The 16,880-nt window shown below is 43.4% G+C and overlaps 6 protein-coding genes across 7 annotated transcripts in view; 2 read left to right on the top strand and 4 right to left on the bottom strand.

The window, feature by feature from the left end:
* The first annotated feature begins 2,892 nt into the window (after window positions 1–2,892).
* On the top strand, window positions 2,893–4,413 carry LOC128725900 (mitochondrial inner membrane protein OXA1L). Its single transcript, XM_053819673.1, has 3 exons — window positions 2,893–2,958; window positions 3,035–4,076; window positions 4,151–4,413. The coding sequence occupies exons 1-3, from the start codon at window positions 2,893–2,895 to the stop codon at window positions 4,312–4,314; spliced, it is 1,272 nt and encodes a 423-aa protein (XP_053675648.1). The 3' UTR covers window positions 4,315–4,413.
* A 69-nt stretch (window positions 4,414–4,482) lies between these two features.
* Window positions 4,483–5,011, bottom strand: LOC128725871 (MIP18 family protein galla-2). Its single transcript, XM_053819641.1, has 2 exons — window positions 4,894–5,011; window positions 4,483–4,835 (listed from the first exon to the last, which is right to left on the bottom strand). The coding sequence occupies exons 1-2, from the start codon at window positions 5,009–5,011 to the stop codon at window positions 4,483–4,485; spliced, it is 471 nt and encodes a 156-aa protein (XP_053675616.1).
* A 574-nt stretch (window positions 5,012–5,585) lies between these two features.
* Window positions 5,586–6,570, top strand: LOC128722873 (proteasome subunit alpha type-7-1). The gene has a single exon (XM_053816555.1). The coding sequence runs from the start codon at window positions 5,665–5,667 to the stop codon at window positions 6,412–6,414; it is 750 nt and encodes a 249-aa protein (XP_053672530.1). The 5' UTR covers window positions 5,586–5,664; the 3' UTR covers window positions 6,415–6,570.
* Window positions 6,571–6,892: 322 nt separating this feature from the next.
* Window positions 6,893–7,548, bottom strand: LOC128724902 (uncharacterized). The gene is made up of 3 exons (XM_053818623.1): window positions 7,409–7,548; window positions 7,066–7,341; window positions 6,893–6,998 (listed from the first exon to the last, which is right to left on the bottom strand). The coding sequence occupies exons 1-3, from the start codon at window positions 7,546–7,548 to the stop codon at window positions 6,893–6,895; spliced, it is 522 nt and encodes a 173-aa protein (XP_053674598.1).
* Window positions 7,549–8,529: 981 nt separating this feature from the next.
* On the bottom strand, window positions 8,530–9,076 carry LOC128726801 (uncharacterized). The gene is made up of 2 exons (XM_053820627.1): window positions 8,976–9,076; window positions 8,530–8,900 (listed from the first exon to the last, which is right to left on the bottom strand). The coding sequence occupies exons 1-2, from the start codon at window positions 8,991–8,993 to the stop codon at window positions 8,559–8,561; spliced, it is 360 nt and encodes a 119-aa protein (XP_053676602.1). The 5' UTR covers window positions 8,994–9,076; the 3' UTR covers window positions 8,530–8,558.
* Window positions 9,077–12,252: 3,176 nt separating this feature from the next.
* LOC128725724 (actin-binding LIM protein 2) overlaps window positions 12,253–16,880 on the bottom strand; it is a 30,582-nt gene continuing 25,954 nt past the window's right edge. Inside the window, exons 6-12 of one of the 2 annotated variants that reach the window (XM_053819490.1) lie at window positions 16,682–16,747; window positions 15,883–16,418; window positions 15,487–15,800; window positions 14,799–14,887; window positions 12,971–13,037; window positions 12,582–12,817; window positions 12,253–12,515 (exon numbers count right to left, since the gene is read on the bottom strand). In XM_053819490.1, the coding sequence (XP_053675465.1) occupies window positions 12,402–12,515; window positions 12,582–12,817; window positions 12,971–13,037; window positions 14,799–14,887; window positions 15,487–15,800; window positions 15,883–16,418; window positions 16,682–16,747 (1,422 nt within the window). In that variant the 3' untranslated portion in view covers window positions 12,253–12,401. The remainder of the gene's footprint in view (window positions 12,516–12,581; window positions 12,818–12,970; window positions 13,038–14,798; window positions 14,888–15,486; window positions 15,801–15,882; window positions 16,419–16,681; window positions 16,748–16,880) is intronic. The other variant, XM_053819491.1, reaches the window with a different exon arrangement.

Genomic DNA, 16,880 nt, shown 5'->3' with positions numbered 1-16,880 from the left:
ATCGATCCTCCACCAAGTGCTCTCGACTCGTAATCAATTTCCGCCGGGCAAACGAAGGGTGGAATGGCAGCCTTTAAGACAACCCAGGCAAACCGGTCCATGGAGCGAAATGACGCAGTCGGTGGGTTTATGGGTTTCCGTTTAGAGGATTTTAATGCCCGGCTAGCATGCACGGCAGGTCGCGGGAAAACCCATGTATCCGATCATCTCCAGCAACAACTGATTGTCATTAGACGGAGGATAACGGTTGGTTTTGTTGCCTCGTTTGACAATCAGAGAACTTGAAAGGCAAAAGCGAGGAATAACAGGATAGAAGCGAAAGCGATTTGATGCAAATTGAATGGCAGCCTCAGAATAGCCTAGAATTTCTAGAGTAAACAATTAAAGACGAATAAAAAGAGAAAATATGACAATTTGACACTAAATCTATATTGCTCAATCCACTTCGGCTATATCTTCAAGGACATCTATGTATGTTTTTTTGTTATAAAATGCATAATCGTAGGTGTTTCGTCTTGGTATTGCATGAATTGATAACTGATAAAGATACGTCAATAAAAATAAGTCAACCCCACAACGAAAATATTTGCATACGAACGAAAATATATACCCAAACACCCCAAATGTGAAAACACATTCCCCAATTGCTCAGAGACTTATTTCTTTTCGTGAAAGCTTTGTTAGGGAACTAATCATTTGAATCAACGAGTACCATGATCTACATTTTTTATCCCTATTTTTTATCAAACAAAAATATATTTTCTGTTAACAAGCATGTCTACATAACTTCCAACCACAACCAACTCAATCCCACAAACTGCGGTGTGAATGACTAAATCAGTAAGATAAGTGTGAGGTGCTAATTAGTAGAAACATAGCCCCATTACGTGGGAGAATGACTCTATCAATCCGTCCCAGAAGTGCTACAAATAACCTATGTCTATTAGGTGACTAATAGCAGGCCGAATGGATCAAAAGGCATTCAGCAGACGAATGTACTACCGGAAGGCAGGAGAATCTGCATGGACGCATATTTAGTCAGAATTCCAGTCGAAAACGAATCGGTAAGTCTTATACACTTGTACAACGATACCGTGAAACAGCATGAATCACATGTCACATCCGTACCGGTAGCTGCAAGGTGTGAATCGGATGATCGGCTAAGATCAAATAAATACGGAATCATGTCTGAGACCGGTCGTTAGTCGTGCACGTTGTTTTGCCAGTGAAACAAGCCAGTTTTGAGGTGCCATAAATCAAACACAAACAGGATGGCGTATAAGATGACCCAATTCATTACCGTGAGTCATCAGCATTTGTTTCGGGCGTTAATATAACTTATAGTGTGAAGTGTTCCAATGAACCGTTGTGTTTTTTTTTCTCTCGATTCAGTTTGCCCTCTTTATCGGTTTTGAAACGATAATGCAGCATGGAGGTGTTTATAGTGCTCCCAGTCAATTAGAAAAAGGAGTACTATTAGCAGCAGTGCATCCTGTCGACCAAATCACGTCCAGCAATAGTTCGTTCCAAAATGTGCAGCTAAATGTTAATCCTACCAACAATGAGGTGGTACAACAGTTACAATCGCGTTCGAAAAGAGCGATCATCTTTCGACCGTTGTTCGTATATCGTCAGCAGGAAATCAAGAAGCAAAAGCTAAAAGAAATGCGCCAGCAGCAGCAGCAACAACAGCAAACCCAACAGCAAATCCAACAATCGGCTAGTTGTGCTGCTTGCCAACAACAGCACTCTGCCAGAAAACCGGTCAGATTCTATGCGCAGCAGTATCCATACCAGCGGTGGTAGAAAAATAATGGTTGTGTAAGCAACAAATTGACCACATGCGAAATTCATGACCAATAAGAATCTCATTATCATACCTGCATCTCCGTCACACAACGCTGCATGTGATGATAAGTCCGTTCTTCAGAAACAGTGCGTGATAACGAATCTTGTACGTAACGAACACATTATTTATTAAATAAAGTATTTTTATCAAAATAGTAAAAGCTTTTTTCGAGTATGAAATTTTGTCCTGTATTGATGTTAAATCATTATTATTTAAGGACGGCCAGGACGCATTTAGGTTTGTATAGTTATTTGTGAGCTGAAAGGCATTTCCTCCCAACAGCCGTAGAGAGCCTTATCCCGGGCCGGCTCGGTTAAATGATGTTAAATCATTCAAAATGCGAAAATGTGTACGTTGGAGTGAAGTCTATCATTTAATGGCTATTAACCAGTCCTGCTGACGAAATACTAAATGCAGGATATACATTGAAATAGAAATTGCCTTTAATTCAAAAGGACATGAACCGGTTCACAAAAACCGGTTTGATCAACTATGGCTTTTGTACCATACGCAATCTCTTTTGATATCTCTGCACACCTTATATCTTAAATAAAATCCAAACAACTTTAGCACTCTCTTCTATTGAAAATCAACTTCAAAAGCTCGTTTTTATATAAACATGTATAGAACAGTATGTCTATTTTCAATTTGCTTTGAATTTCGACTGGTATTTCGAACGACATCGAGGACAGTGCGGAGAATTCGGAGCTCCATTGTAAACATTCGAGGTATTTGTTTATCAAATTACTGTCAAAACAACCGCACATTGCACAAATTAAAGGTTTTACTTTATGTAAAAGTTATACAAAAACTTCTTCCCTAACTCCGATGCAGGCGGAAGCCTTTTGAAACACGTTGGCCCAAAGAAATTAAGTAATTGTCACAACAGGAAGACCTACCGTTCCGAAAAGCGGTAAACTTCACAGAAAAGAAAGAAGAACAAGAAAAACAAGTTGCGTGATTATTTTCAAGGTGTTGTGGTCCTCAATTTTAGGACGTTTTACTAAAAGTACTCAACAAAAGTGAACACAGAACTAATCGCAATGCTATCGCGAGCAAGTAGATTAATAACAAGAAATTCATTTGGAGAAAGAGTTGTTTGTGTACAGGTAACATTGGATTTGCAGATTGAAGGCACGACACCGGTTATAAACCCTTGATATGCTACTGTATCTGTTGTTTCAGCATGCTTTAACCAACAACTCCAGTCGATCCCGCGATTATCATATTGCTGCTGGTCATGGCTTTCGACCGTCGGGTATCAGCTCCTGCACACTTTTAAATACCAAATATGCCACCCTCAAACCCCTCACAGCGGCAGTGTTAGTGAGAAATCTCAACACAGCAGATGTAGATAAATCGGCGTTGTTGCAAACCATCCCGGAACCACCGACAATTCCGCAGGCTGCTCCCGAAATTGCCGACATTGTGGCTGGTGCGGAACCAACCTTTGCCTCTATTGGTCTAGGAGGCTGGTCGCCAGTCGGAATCGTGCAAAACTGCATGGAATTCCTGCACATTGGACTCGATCTGCCCTGGTGGGGATGCATCGCCATCGGAACCGTGGTCGTCAGAACGCTGCTATTCCCTTTGGTCATCGCTTCGCAACGAAATGCGGCCAAAATGAATAACCATATGCCGCAGCTGCAGGTGTTGCAGATGAAGATGACTGAAGCTCGACAGTCGGGCAATGCCATCGATTCTGCTCGCTACGGCCAGGAAATGGTGCTATTTATGAAGGAAAAAAAGCTGAACCCATTGAAAAACATGCTTGTACCGCTCGCCCAGGCGCCCATTTTCATTTCTTTCTTTATGGGCCTCCGTGAAATGGCCAACACACCGGTGGAATCGATGCGCGACGGGGGACTGTTTTGGTTCACTGATTTGACGATCTGCGACCAGTTCTATGCGCTCCCCGTGATCACCAGCATAACGTTATTCCTCACGATCGAGCTTGGCACAGATAGTGCGCGAATGTCGGCCGCTAACATGCAAACGGCCAAGTATATCCTGCGCGCGTTACCGTTATTTATCTTCCCATTCACCATCAATTTCCCTGGGGCGATCCTTTGCTACTGGGCATGCAGTAACTTCTTCTCGCTGATGCAGGTGGGCTTTCTGCGGATACCAAAGGTCCGAGATTTCTTCAAAATTGATCGTATCGTTACGCACCGACCAGAAACCCTGCCCATTAAGAAGAAAGGCTTTACCGAGGGCATCAAGGAATGTAAGATCTTGGACAGGTGTAAGACACTGTTTAAAACGGGTATTATAACGCATATCGATCTACATGTTTTACAGCTTGGACTAACATGAAAATAAGTCGAGAATTGGAAGAGCGTTCGCGCGTTGATGAGATCCGTTTTCAAAAGGCAGGCAAAGGACCGTTGGTAAAAACTTACAAATACGATCCTACGGCCCCGCGAACCAACGCTGCTAGCACAGTGAATGCGAAAAAGCGGTAATGGCAATAACGACTGTTGCCCTTGTTCGGGCTACCAATGCTACCGTCTCCCGAGTCAGTCAAACATCCTAAACCGTTACAGTAGTTAAACTTGATTGCTGCTCGCTGTATACAATAAACAGAAGACATTAGTGGGCAAGGATTCAAGAAGTTGGCTGTAATGTATCATTTATTTCAGCGGCGACGAGATACACTGATTAATAACCTCCATTAGGTGTGTGTTTTCCTGTGCCGCTGCAACGCGTTCTTTATCGGTCAGCTGTTTGTTGACGGAATGCTCGGACGCGTGTGTTCCTGGATTTATTTCTACCGATACTTTGAATCGGGGAGGAAGAGCTCGCAACAACTTTACACGTATCGAGAGGCCTATAAGAGTGGCCATGCTGCAGTGCGGGATCGTTGGTGTGAACAGAACGCTGACGGTGTTCTTCTCATTATCCACGGTGATAAGACTTTGTTCCAGGACGTGCAGCTCTTCCAGTGTCAATGGATGCTCGGGATCGTTGATATTACGAATAAGATCTACATACCGTACAACGTATTACAAATAAGGAAAAAAGCTAAAAACTTTGGTACAAACCAAAAATTTCTCGCTCGTCAAATGGATCCACGACATTTTCGTTTTCATCGTCTTTGGTTAGCTTTCGATCCTCGCACTTATTGTACACGTTGGGATTTATATTTTCTAGCTCGGTCATTTTCGTAAATAACACGTTTAGAAAGCGGGTAAAACAGGAACGTTTAGTGCGACGTTCTTAATGCGCTCGTAAAATGTACTCCTCGTTTCTAAACCAAAACAATGTAATGACTAAGTCTGTCTTGTCAAATGCGTTTCGAATATTGTCAAATGTAAAGCTGTTACTTGATATTTATATCAATAAATCATTGTGGAATTATAATTTATCTAAGAAGAATTAAAGTTGTTTCATTGTTCTATAAAATTCGAAAGAATATACTTTCATTTCTGTTTAATTTTGTGTGTATTGTTTGTTTCAATGTAGCCTACTTTAACTACTTTTCGTACTGTATTACATTTGATCAGTAATCGAAGTTTTGGTTCTGGTTATTCTTACTTGTATGCATGTATGATATTATGCAGAGAACTTAATAACGTTTTTAGATTATTTGTGTGCCAAGTGGAATGCGAATTTTCTCTGGGTCCGCCAACCGGTACAAGCGGTGTTTTGAAGTCAGTACCGGCTGTCAAATGATATTCAACTGTGGCCCGCTTGTGTTTGACGTTGAAATCGACTGTGACACCCAACAATCGAAATCGCATTCTCATCGTAAAAGAGAGGTTCGGTGTTTTGATTCAATTCCCTCGTTTTGTTAGTGCATATTGCCAGTTAACATGTCGTCCAGATACGACCGCGCTATTACCGTGTTCTCGCCCGACGGCCATCTGCTGCAGGTGGAGTACGCGCAGGAAGCGGTCCGCAAAGGTTCCACAGCCATCGGTGTCCGTGGTAAGGATGTTGTGGTGCTCGGCGTGGAGAAGAAATCGGTCGCAAAACTGCAGGAGGAACGCACCGTCCGAAAGATTTGCCTGCTCGATCACCATGTCGTGATGGCGTTCGCTGGGCTGACCGCCGACGCACGAGTATTGATTAACCGTGCCCAGGTCCAGTGCCAGTCGCACAAACTCTCCGAGGAGGACCCGGTTACGCTGGAGTACATCACCCGGTACATTGCCGAACTGAAGCAAAAGCACACTCAAAGCAACGGACGACGACCGTTCGGTATATCCTGCCTGATCGGTGGCTTCGACTACGACGGTGTCCCGCATCTGTACAAAACGGAACCATCCGGAGTCTACTGCGAGTGGAAGGCGAACGCGACGGGACGATCGGCGAAAACGGTACGCGAATTTCTCGAGGAACACTACTCACCGACTGCCGTAAGCACAGAGGAAGGCACCATCACGCTGGCGATTCGAGCGCTGCTGGAAGTGGTGCAGTCCGGACAGAAAAGCCTAGAGGTTGCGGTTATGAGGCGCGACGAACCGATGAGAATGCTGGACGCCCAAACGATCGAGGAGTACGTGAAAAAGATCGAACTGGCCAAGGAGGAGGAGGCGGAGAAAAAGAAGGCAAAGAAATGATTCTCTCGAAGGAAGGTCGTTTACGTTTTGCATTGTCATCTTTTTTTCTTACGCCTCTAACTGGAAGATGGATCAAGTCTGACCTGGTGGTTCATATAAAATATTCGTGAAAAGATACTAAACACGCTTAATGTCACGGATGATCAGTTCTTTCTTTGAGGGATAACAATAAAATAAGTTTTTCTCTGAAAAATGACCAATACGAGGTGAAATGTAACCATCGGCCAGCATGAATGATCCGAAAACCGCGAAGTATACTAAAAAAATTGCTCAACTTTTTTGAATTTTAGGAAACTGCTGCTATTTACAATTACAACGTTTTCTGTTTAGAAACAGTTGGACACCTTACACACTTAAAAAAAACTGTTCGTAGAATAGACGCGATTATGCTCCTAATCAGTCCATCAATAAATGCAGTGCAAAAGCACATACTTATGCTTATTATGTGCTGTATGATAAGCCTAGTAAAAGGCTGCTATTATCCCCATACGTTCGGCACGAAAAGCTTTTTCTTCCTCGGAACGCTCGGTCGTAATGACGTGGTGGTAACGGCCTGTGTAGTCGCTTCCGGAGAATCTTGCCGCCTGTAAAGAGCCGATTAAAAGGATCAAATAAGATGTGACGGCTTTTGGAAGTAGCACCAAATTTTACCTTTTACTGTAGTATGCAACACCGTCTGTCCGGTCATTCCAACCACTGACCCCTGCATAAGGATAGTAGTTTCGGTTATAGTATTCGTTCCACTTCCATCGTAGGTAGGGATCGTTCCAGCGATTTCTTGAAGCCCCTGGACGGTAATCGTCATACCCAGGCACGCCGTAGTAATTCGTATTGCTGCTATAAACGGGTACATTTTGCGAAGCTGCCGCCGTTGGAGCGCCTGCATTTGGTCCTCGATAGTAGTAACCGTTCGAATTTGTCGCGGACCTATCTCCAAATAAAGCAATATGTTAGCTACTTTCAATGTGCACAAAAAGCAAAAGTTATCACTCACTGTGCTAATGCGTTCGATGTGTAATACTGGCTCGGGGGTTGATACTCTTCAGCAGGGTAAAAAAACGCACGTGCCAAGGCACCATTCCAGCACAGGCTGATCACGGATAACCCCGTCAAAACCAACAATCTTCGATCCATCCTCAAGGAAGACATTCTCGAAACTGACTCTGAGTCGCACCGATTGCACCTAGTTTTGACCTTCTTTTTTTTGCTCCACCTTCACCTTCACTTAGCATACCGCCACTGCACGCTTTAACGTTCAGTTTTACTCCCGAAGCGTTCTTGCAAGTGCGCACGTCTTCTCAACGTTGGCGGAAAGCATTAGCACCTGTTGGAGCAGGAAATGTGCCCCCTGATGGAGATTCCGAAAGTAAGAAGGGTGCTAAAAACCGCGCGATGAGAAACGACAAAATGAGATTGTTCCGCTAGAATAATATTCAAAATTCCTGCACGCTTACTCACGACGGACGGTTAAGAATGGATTATTTCGATACATGGCATGACATGTGCAATCCGATTTGAAGGAATTTCGTCAAGGAATGCAGGAGCATGCACGTGGCGCAAGGTATTTCCCCAACCGAAATGATCCACTTTCAAATGAAACAGTACCATACCGTGTGGAAAGCGATATGTGTTAGGAAAAATACGTCCAGAGAAAGCGAACGTGCGAACCTTTCGTTCCTGAGCCAACAGTTCACACGTCTGGCGTGACCCGGATACGTACAAGCGTGCACACGTGCAAGCGGCTACATTTAACGGCTTTATAGAAGGCTGCAGAGGGTGTGTTTTATCTCGAATGGGAATATGTAGCTACCTAATTAGTGATATACGACTAATCCTTAAGGTATTTCCACACACGAATTTCCTGAAAATTCTGCTCGAGATCATTCTACTATTATACAGAATTTCGATTTGCGAAGGCACTCAAATGAAAGATGCGCAAAGAAATCAATAAAACACGCACGCAAAACGTTACAAAAAAACAAGCGATTCTGTTTATTAGCGCATCCTAACTAATTCCTGGATTCCTGCTAAATCGAACAAACAACGTTCGTGTATTAATAGCTATCGTACGGATATTACTTAATTCGTTAGTTATTATCACATTCTTCAGGCCCCGGTACGAGGGTTCCGCGTTCGTGTACAACCTACTGCCGCGTTGGTAGTTGTCCTGCGTAGTAATTCAAATCCGCCTTGTCTGGATTGGTCTTCAGAGGGTTAGAACCATCCAGAACCTGTTGCTTTTTGATCTGCTGCTGCCGGTACACGAACAGCGGCCGGAAGATTATGGCTCGCTTGCTCCGAACGTTGGCAGCTGGTACTGGATCGATCGGTTCAAACGGGGCTACCGGCTCCGATCCAACGGTTTCACGCATTACTGGAAGCACCAGTAGCGAATCCTGTGATGCCTGTTCTGGTGCTGGAGCACTTTGAACGACAAACAGCATGCTGCACAGAGCAACTCCCGCGAGCATCAACATCGGCGTCATCTGTGAGATTTAAAAAGGATGTCAACAATTCCAGCTTACGGTTACTGTAATCCGTTATCCTTTCACCTATATTACCTGTACTTTTAGCTTCATTTTCGTCCTGTGTTTGTTGAGTATTCCTCTAACAAGTTGTCCTATGATTGGCTATTCTTTTCAAAGGTTCTAACTTCACTTCCTGGTTCGTTTCGATGATAGAATTATCGTCGTTTGGCGCTGGATCACGGATTCACGATTTCGTCCGCTGCTTAGCTCGGTGTGGTTCAAACTGATGCCCTAGGCGATATAAACAATGACATTTATACTTCAGCAGCCGATCGGGTTTAAACGCACCACCGTTTAGCACCTTTCCGTGGTGGCGCTGGTCATCCAAATCGAGCAACGGCAGAAGCTTCGACACACGTAATTTTTGATTTTCCAAGGACCGCCCGCGTTGGCTTGACGTGCGAAAACGCGAAGCGATGAGTAATTCCTTATCGTATGATTATGCAGGGTATTTTAAGAACCGTTAAGGAGCCTGCAGGCGTGTCTAATTAGTACACACAAGAGCCTGAATACATAACCGACCTTTTGCAGAATAAATATACATCCAAAATCGTTGGCTATGTTGGGTTTCACCCAATTAGCACAAGTTCCTTCTGATCTAAAAATACCTTCTGCCATATTCTACGAGTATGAGGTAATTATCCAACTTGGTAAAAATAACGCCGATAAGATTTTCCAAAGGATATCAAATAATATCTAACACAAAGCGAGAAAAGGTTTTCTGGAACACTCTGGAAGCATCGGAAATAGAAAATTACACAAAACTTGTAATCTATTGCAAAAGAAACAGGTTATTCGGGACGCCGAGATTGTATGCTACTTTATAATTAGTATGTCACGACATTTGAGGTACTTTCAGCACTTCGAAGTAAGTGCGTCGATCATAAGAAAAATGATCATGTGTCCGTTCAGTCACGCTCTCGGAAGAAACGAAATACAAAAATCATAGCAATGGTTTCCACATTTAACCTTTAACTTGGCCCTTCCCCATTAGCAGCCCACTGATAAATGCGTTAATCAACACGAAAGGGCACATGGAAATAAACCCTCGCTGCAGTCGGCCCTCATTTCTTTCTATTTTCCAGAACACACGCATCGCTAGAGTGATGAATTCACATGTTACCAATAAATAGCTCTATTTTCCGCGTTTTTGTTTTCGTGTTTTTGTAATGCAGCAATCCATTTTCATTTCTGCGTATCGTGTCCTCTCTGAGCATAGCAGTTTTGGTGGTAGTGGCTATGTTCGCGTTTACGTATGCAGTGCATTCTTAAACGCCTAATAATACGCGCTCACACATCGAAGAATCACTAAAGCTAGCTGCAAAGGATGCAGATGTATCCTTTTATTTGTTTGTTTTAGCTTTGCTTATGCATTTGATTGAATTTTGATTATACGTGGTTTTGTGGCTATTTATGTTTGTCCATATACTCTCTTTAGGTTCTGACTCTCACCGTGCAACGGAACTGCATTCGTTAATATATCTTTGCAAAATCTATGTTAGTTCTGTTCTCTGCCTACAGCCATTGTAGGATATAAAAATAGTTCTGACGTTTGATTTTTACTTCCTTTGTCTTGCCCCACTAAATGATCCTTGCGCCGAACGGTTCCATTTCTTTCGCAATTTTCATTACACCAACGTTATACCGCGTGGTAGGGTTCGCAGTTTATAGGCTTTTATTGCTGACATCTAGCGGGTTGGTTTTTTGTTCAACAACTTCGACGCGTACTTCGCTTTGGTGCATGAGTGCCGTTTGTGATGTATTAGACTTTGATTTGACCGCGTTATTGATTCTTTTTTCGCTTTATGTCACCATTTACGTTAGAAGCATTTTGCGTACCACGTTTTACCGTGATGCATTTTCAGTAACTGACGTTAGGAGAGAGAAATAGTGAAAAAGAAATGTATAATTGTCTTGCTAGCTTTCGGAGCTGCCGTTTTTGGAACGGCCCCGAATATCCATTTGTAAGCGCGTAAGAGAAAACGCCCGCAGCAGAGCAAATTCTGAAAGGCTTCTTATCCTAGGATTGCTCGAAGGAACCATTTTTTTACTCACCTAACTGTTAGCTTTTACATCTAAATAATTATGGTTCGTTCTCTCTCCCGACTCATTGATATCCCTTTCCGAGGCAAACATTGATAGTGCGTAATCGCAAAGCATCGAAGCAAAACGCAAACAGGCGAATGGTGCATTTTGCAACAGCTTCCAAGTTTGTATTCATTAGGCTAACGGGTGTGCACCGTTTGCAGCAGCATTGCCTTATTATGTATATGATTTCTCGTTCACAGAAATCCCGCCCTCACCTTTCTATCATGGTACGGGTATCAATCGCAAATGAAATAATTCTTCTCCTTCTAGCTGCCAGTTCGATTTGTATGTTATTTGTTCCTATCCGGTTGTTTGTCGTATAAATAAAAATCATAAATATCCCCACCTTGTTCGCTTGCCACGCAGGACGCGCGAAGTTTCATTTGTTGCCTAGTTGTACCCACATAGTTCACGCCTATTTAAAATCTACAAATAGTTGCATTAAGGCTAGCTTGAATTTAGTTTTTGCAATCGGTATCTACTGTGTACGTGTGTTTGCATAACGCATTCGACTATTGATTTCATCTATTTTATGCAATCTTCAGTAATGATCTTCGGTAGTCTGACCGCAGTCGATTGGTTTTACAACACACCACCTCTGCCTGTGATGCCTTTACGACGAGTGCAACAAAAATTAACAGCCCTTCCATTACAGCTCTCGCTACATAAATGCATTTCATTCGTATCTGAATTTAATCATGCCAAAGGGTGCTCACCATCCATCGCCGAGATAAATAGTTCCACAGTCGCTTAGCACACGGGATTAGGAGGGGAACGGCATCCCTACGCGTTTATTTCGATAATCTAGGCCAATCTGAAGCTACCAACGTGAACAATCAATCAGCTGCGGCATTAACTGACACACACTCATGCTCTCATGTGTACGAAGGGGCCTAAAGTATATATTCCTTTCTATTTTTTCGACCGATACATAAATTAAACTAAAGGGTTTTCAACCGGCAAACGTCAAAAGTTAATATAAAATTGTAAATTGAACCAAAATGTACGCACTGAAACGATTATAAAGTCAGGGGCTACCTACGGAAGCATATCCCGTATCGCACCACTTGGTGGAAGCTTTGTCGAAACTAATTAGAATAGTATTTATAATAACATATAATATTAAAGTGACCGTAAGGCCCTCTTAAACGATTTGGGAAAAAGAGAAGAGAAAAAAAAACAAACAAAATAACACAACACACTTTCTGTGAAATGACTGGAACATAGCATGAATTTGGTTTGAAGCTCCCGTTTGCCCGGCAACGGAATTAGCGTTTGAAGGATTAGGGTTAAGCAGCGGAACCGAATGCTGGGTTATGCCATTGGGTTTGCTTGCATGTCTGATGGTGGGTGGCCGTTGATTTACTGCCCTTAAAACAAACGCGCGCGTCGCTTTAGTTCGTTGCGCTTCCACTGGGGTAGACGGTAAAACTCCGGCCGGCTGCATTGGAGGATGGCTTCAAACTCCACATCCGATAGGTGACGCTGCCAAGAAGGAATGTCACAATGAATACAAACGAAAACGGCATCGCTGCAGTCAGGTACACGTACCTCTAGATTACACCTGTCAACATCCGACGGCAATCGATAGTTGGTGATCAGGAGCAGATGGTAGGGATAGATTTTGGCCGGTTCGTGCACCAGCATCGAATGGGCCATGTTGGGCAAGCTGCGACGGGTTGATTGCTGCGGGTAATGGTAGGAAAGCGCACCGGAATACGTGCTGGATACGGGAATCTCGGCTCCTAGCGCGCGACGATCGCCTTCGGTTATGGAATCGCCGGAGACTGCAACGAAAGGGAAGAAACGAACGGCAAACATACATTAGCAATGGGAAAAGCGATACTCCTCCCTACGGCGGGCGTATTTGACGATAATTTGAATGCAATCTTTTAGCACAGGTAAAACAGTATGTAAAACACATGTGCACGTGTACTTACTATCGCTTTTGCCGCAACTGAACTCCGTACTGTGGGTTTTATCGCCGAGTCCGCTGAACGAAAAATCCTGAAACATTTGTGTAACAATAAAAAAACACAATGTAAGCACACAGGAACACCGAAGGTAGTAGAGGAACATAAACGAAACAGTACCATAGCTAGCACAAGAAAACATGCGATCAAACATGCTCAAGCAAAAACATAAATCACATAAACACATCACTTACGAAGAACGAAAAAGAATAAAAACGTAAACTACACTACCGATCACAAACCAGTCAACAAAGTGTTAGTGTTTCTAGTGCCATCGACCTGCTAAGCAAATATTCGATAGTGTCGAAAAAATGGCATTTATAAAAGTTAAACAGAAAAGCGACAGAGAAAACAAAGTTTTCACAATCGCAGAACAGAAATGGTCGGTTCTACGCTAGTGACGTAGAAAGGATGCACTCAGAAACTTGGCCCCATAAAGCAAGCTTTCATTCAGCGGGTTTGATAACAATCAAACAAAAAAAAACGAAAATGGAAAGTACGAGAGAATAAAAGAGGAAAAAGTTAGCAAGATTTGCATGCACTTTTTGTTAGTGGATTAAGACAGTAAATGAAAAAAAATTAGCAACGTGTACCAACGGTTAAACGTGGCTGAGAAGAGCACAGGTCAGAAAGAGCAAATTTGCAAGGCAATTGGGGTGGTAATAGTATTTTTAAACATATATGAATTTCATAAAAAGATTCAATAAAAGTAAAAGATATATATTTTATAGATACACAAAATAATGTATGCATAAATGTATCACAAAAAGAATCCGGATCATAGACAAGCAAATGCGAATGAAATAGTGAGAAGACAAAAAAAAAGAAAGAATGGAAAGGAAAAAGAAACATGTAAATCGTAGCTACAGTAAAAGCCAGCTTACAGGAACACCGTGAGCAGAACCGGACGTAGCGGAACTGAAGGTATGCGAACGAGGGGCCAAGCCGTAACCCGGTTTAGGTACTTGTCGTAAGGAACTCACCACTGCCGGTATGTATGGTTTTTGAGGGTTGGTGTAGCGTGTCGGTTTTGTTAGTAGTTTGTATCGGGTTGTAGTTTGTAGTTTATATTGCGGTATTGAATTGGGAAATCGTGTCAATCGTGATATGACGATGTAGGTGCGGTGTAGACACCGGTTTGTGGCAGAGTCATTAGTAAGTATCGTCGGACGAGTGACAAAATGGTTAGGATGAAGGTTAGCGAGAGCCGTTCCGTTGAGCGTATGCACACAGTAGCCAGTATACCGAAGGATCCACCACCAACACCAACACCACGGAGCACCGAGAAGCCCAAAAGTTGAATGGAAAAGTGCGGTTCGTTCATCCGCCAACGGTCAGGAAGGCAATGAATGGATACGAAGGATGAAGTGAGTTTGATGAAAGAGAAAGAGAAAAGAAAGAATGATCGTATCAGAACGTTGCGGTTAGAGACAAGAACAATAATGCACACGGAATTGACTATAATTAATCTTCTAGCATATGGCATACCAACACCCAATTACATTGACCGATCGACCACTTGCTGAGAGCCCCAGATGACCAGCAAGTCGAAGGATTAGTATACCGAGAACACATCACGTTTATTAGGCACAGTTAGACACAAACCGACGTTAGACGACAATGCGATTAGTAGAGCATGAGCAATATAACCAGAAAGTAGCTGCTCGCATCAGATAGAAACGAAGAAGCTGTATTAGAGATTGCGTGTTATGCAGATCGCCGAACCACCCAAAACAATTATCATCCATCGTTCATTCACGTTGATAGGGAGGATTGAGAGGAGATTGAGACTTACGGAGCTGTAACCGTTTCTTAGCGACGGTGGCAGTGTGGACGTTTTGAATCCATATCCGGGCTTCGGAGGTGACCTGTACGAATGGATGGCTAATGGATGGAGGTACGGGCGCGTAAAGAAGATGTGAAAACGGTGTGTGCAAGAAAAGAGGGGGCAAGGATGGCAAGATGCCAGATAAGGGGGAATAAGAAGAAGAGAAAAAAACAAAGTTTTAAATCAAACCAAATCAAACTCAAGTAAAAGAAAACACACTCACTCAATCAACGCACACGTGAAATTAAATAAAATACAATAGAGAACAGGGGAGAAGCGAGATTTTGGGGACATAAGTTGTGAAAGATAAAAAAACATCAAAAAAACATTATACAAAAGATACAAGGGGAACGACAAAACACGCACACCATTTCTTCCAGGCGCACACTCTGTGGTCCATTTCCTTCTATGTTACGTTAAAAGTTTTGCATAACAACCAAAGCTAGTTTCTTTCTTGCAAGGATCCTATGTCCATATCAATACTATCCAATTGATATCACTGCACATATAGAGCACGTGTGCTTCAACCGCGTGGGTATATCAGTAGAGGGATGCATGCCGTTGATCTTACGTAGGACCATATAGCACACCGGAACACTAATACGGTTATGGATTACGGATTTTCTTTCCGCCGAAAGCTTCGACAATCGCTTACCGTTGTAACTGGTCGCGTTGCCAATGGCGCGACCGACCGAGCCACGGTAGCTCGTTGAGCGATCGAACTCATCTTCGTAGAACGGCTTCTGATGGTCAAGATTGCGCGACGGCGATGCACCGACCGGTGACTCGTAGCGCATCCTGTTCATCGGTTCTTTCGAGGCAGATGGCGTGCGCGAAGCATTACGCGGATCCAGGTTCTCTTGCTTCCAGTGCTCGTATCGTTTCTTCTCCTGCAGGTCTTTCAGTATGACCGTGCCCATTCCCGACGATTTCAGTTTCCGGAGTTCTTCCTCCTCTTTAGTGTGACGCCTGCAGTGGAGAGAGAGAGAGAGAGAATTTAAATCTTGTACTAATGTAATCAACGGTGACGGAATTAATCAAAAATGCTTACTTCTCCGTCACATTTTCCTTGTTATGCGCATGATCAACTTCGTCGTCCGATTCAGGTACGCCCTTGTAGGAGTCGGAGTAGCGACGACGACGCTCCGGATCCGTGTAGGGGTAAGGCGGGGCCGGGAAATCATCCCGTTCGATCTTTGGTTTCTCGCCCGGCGGTGGCTTTTTCGCCGCCGGATAGTGGCTCAGCTCGATTGGTTCTTCGTTGTTCATTCCCGGGCTTTTCGGGCGAGGCGTCTCCGAGCGGATGCTGTCCACCAGCACCTTCATTGCGCTACGGCTGCGCGAATGCGATCGTGACCCGGATGCAGATCGAGTGCCCATGCTGCTCGCCGTACCACTCATGGATGCGTAGTGCGCCGGCCGGTGGAAATGAGGCGACACCGGAGCCCGGTCGTACGGTTCGATTGGGCGCCGCAAATAGCCCGGTTCTTCCGTTAGGTAGCTGTACGTGTAGATACGAGCGATGTCCTCGCAGCCTTGATTTTTATACTCTCTTAAAATTAGCCCCGGACTCGTGGTGCGATGGTACTTTGGAAGGAAAGACAATAAACAGACGTTTACCATATCATTCATGTTAACCATTGTGTAATTGTAATTAGTGCGCAACAAATCGTTCAGCGCCACTCAGCGGACATTGAAGGCAGGTGCAGAGTTTTACAGCTACTTGAAAGCGTTACGACGTGAGTTCTGCAGTAGAACCGTCTTAAACATACTTATCTATTCTTAACTATGCCATTCTGCACTGGAGACCAAATTATAAACGACTCTATCGCCTACAGGGGATAACTAACCTTTCTATGCGTGTAGGGACTATAGACTGAGCCATTAACACTCGGAGTTTGTGAACGATACGTAAACTGAAAAGAGCAAAGTAGATAAAAAAGAAAGGAAGAAGAAAAGGAAAAATAAAACCAAAGAAAAAGAAAAGAGAAAGAAAAAGAATAGGAGAAAGAAAGAGAAAAACATAAAGAAGCAAAAAGAGAAGTGCAA

Source organism: Anopheles nili, chromosome 3 (assembly GCF_943737925.1).
Source record: "Anopheles nili chromosome 3, idAnoNiliSN_F5_01, whole genome shotgun sequence".
Classification (NCBI taxonomy): Eukaryota; Metazoa; Arthropoda; class Insecta; order Diptera; family Culicidae; genus Anopheles; species Anopheles nili.
This window is presented reverse-complemented; position numbering and strand designations above follow the sequence as displayed.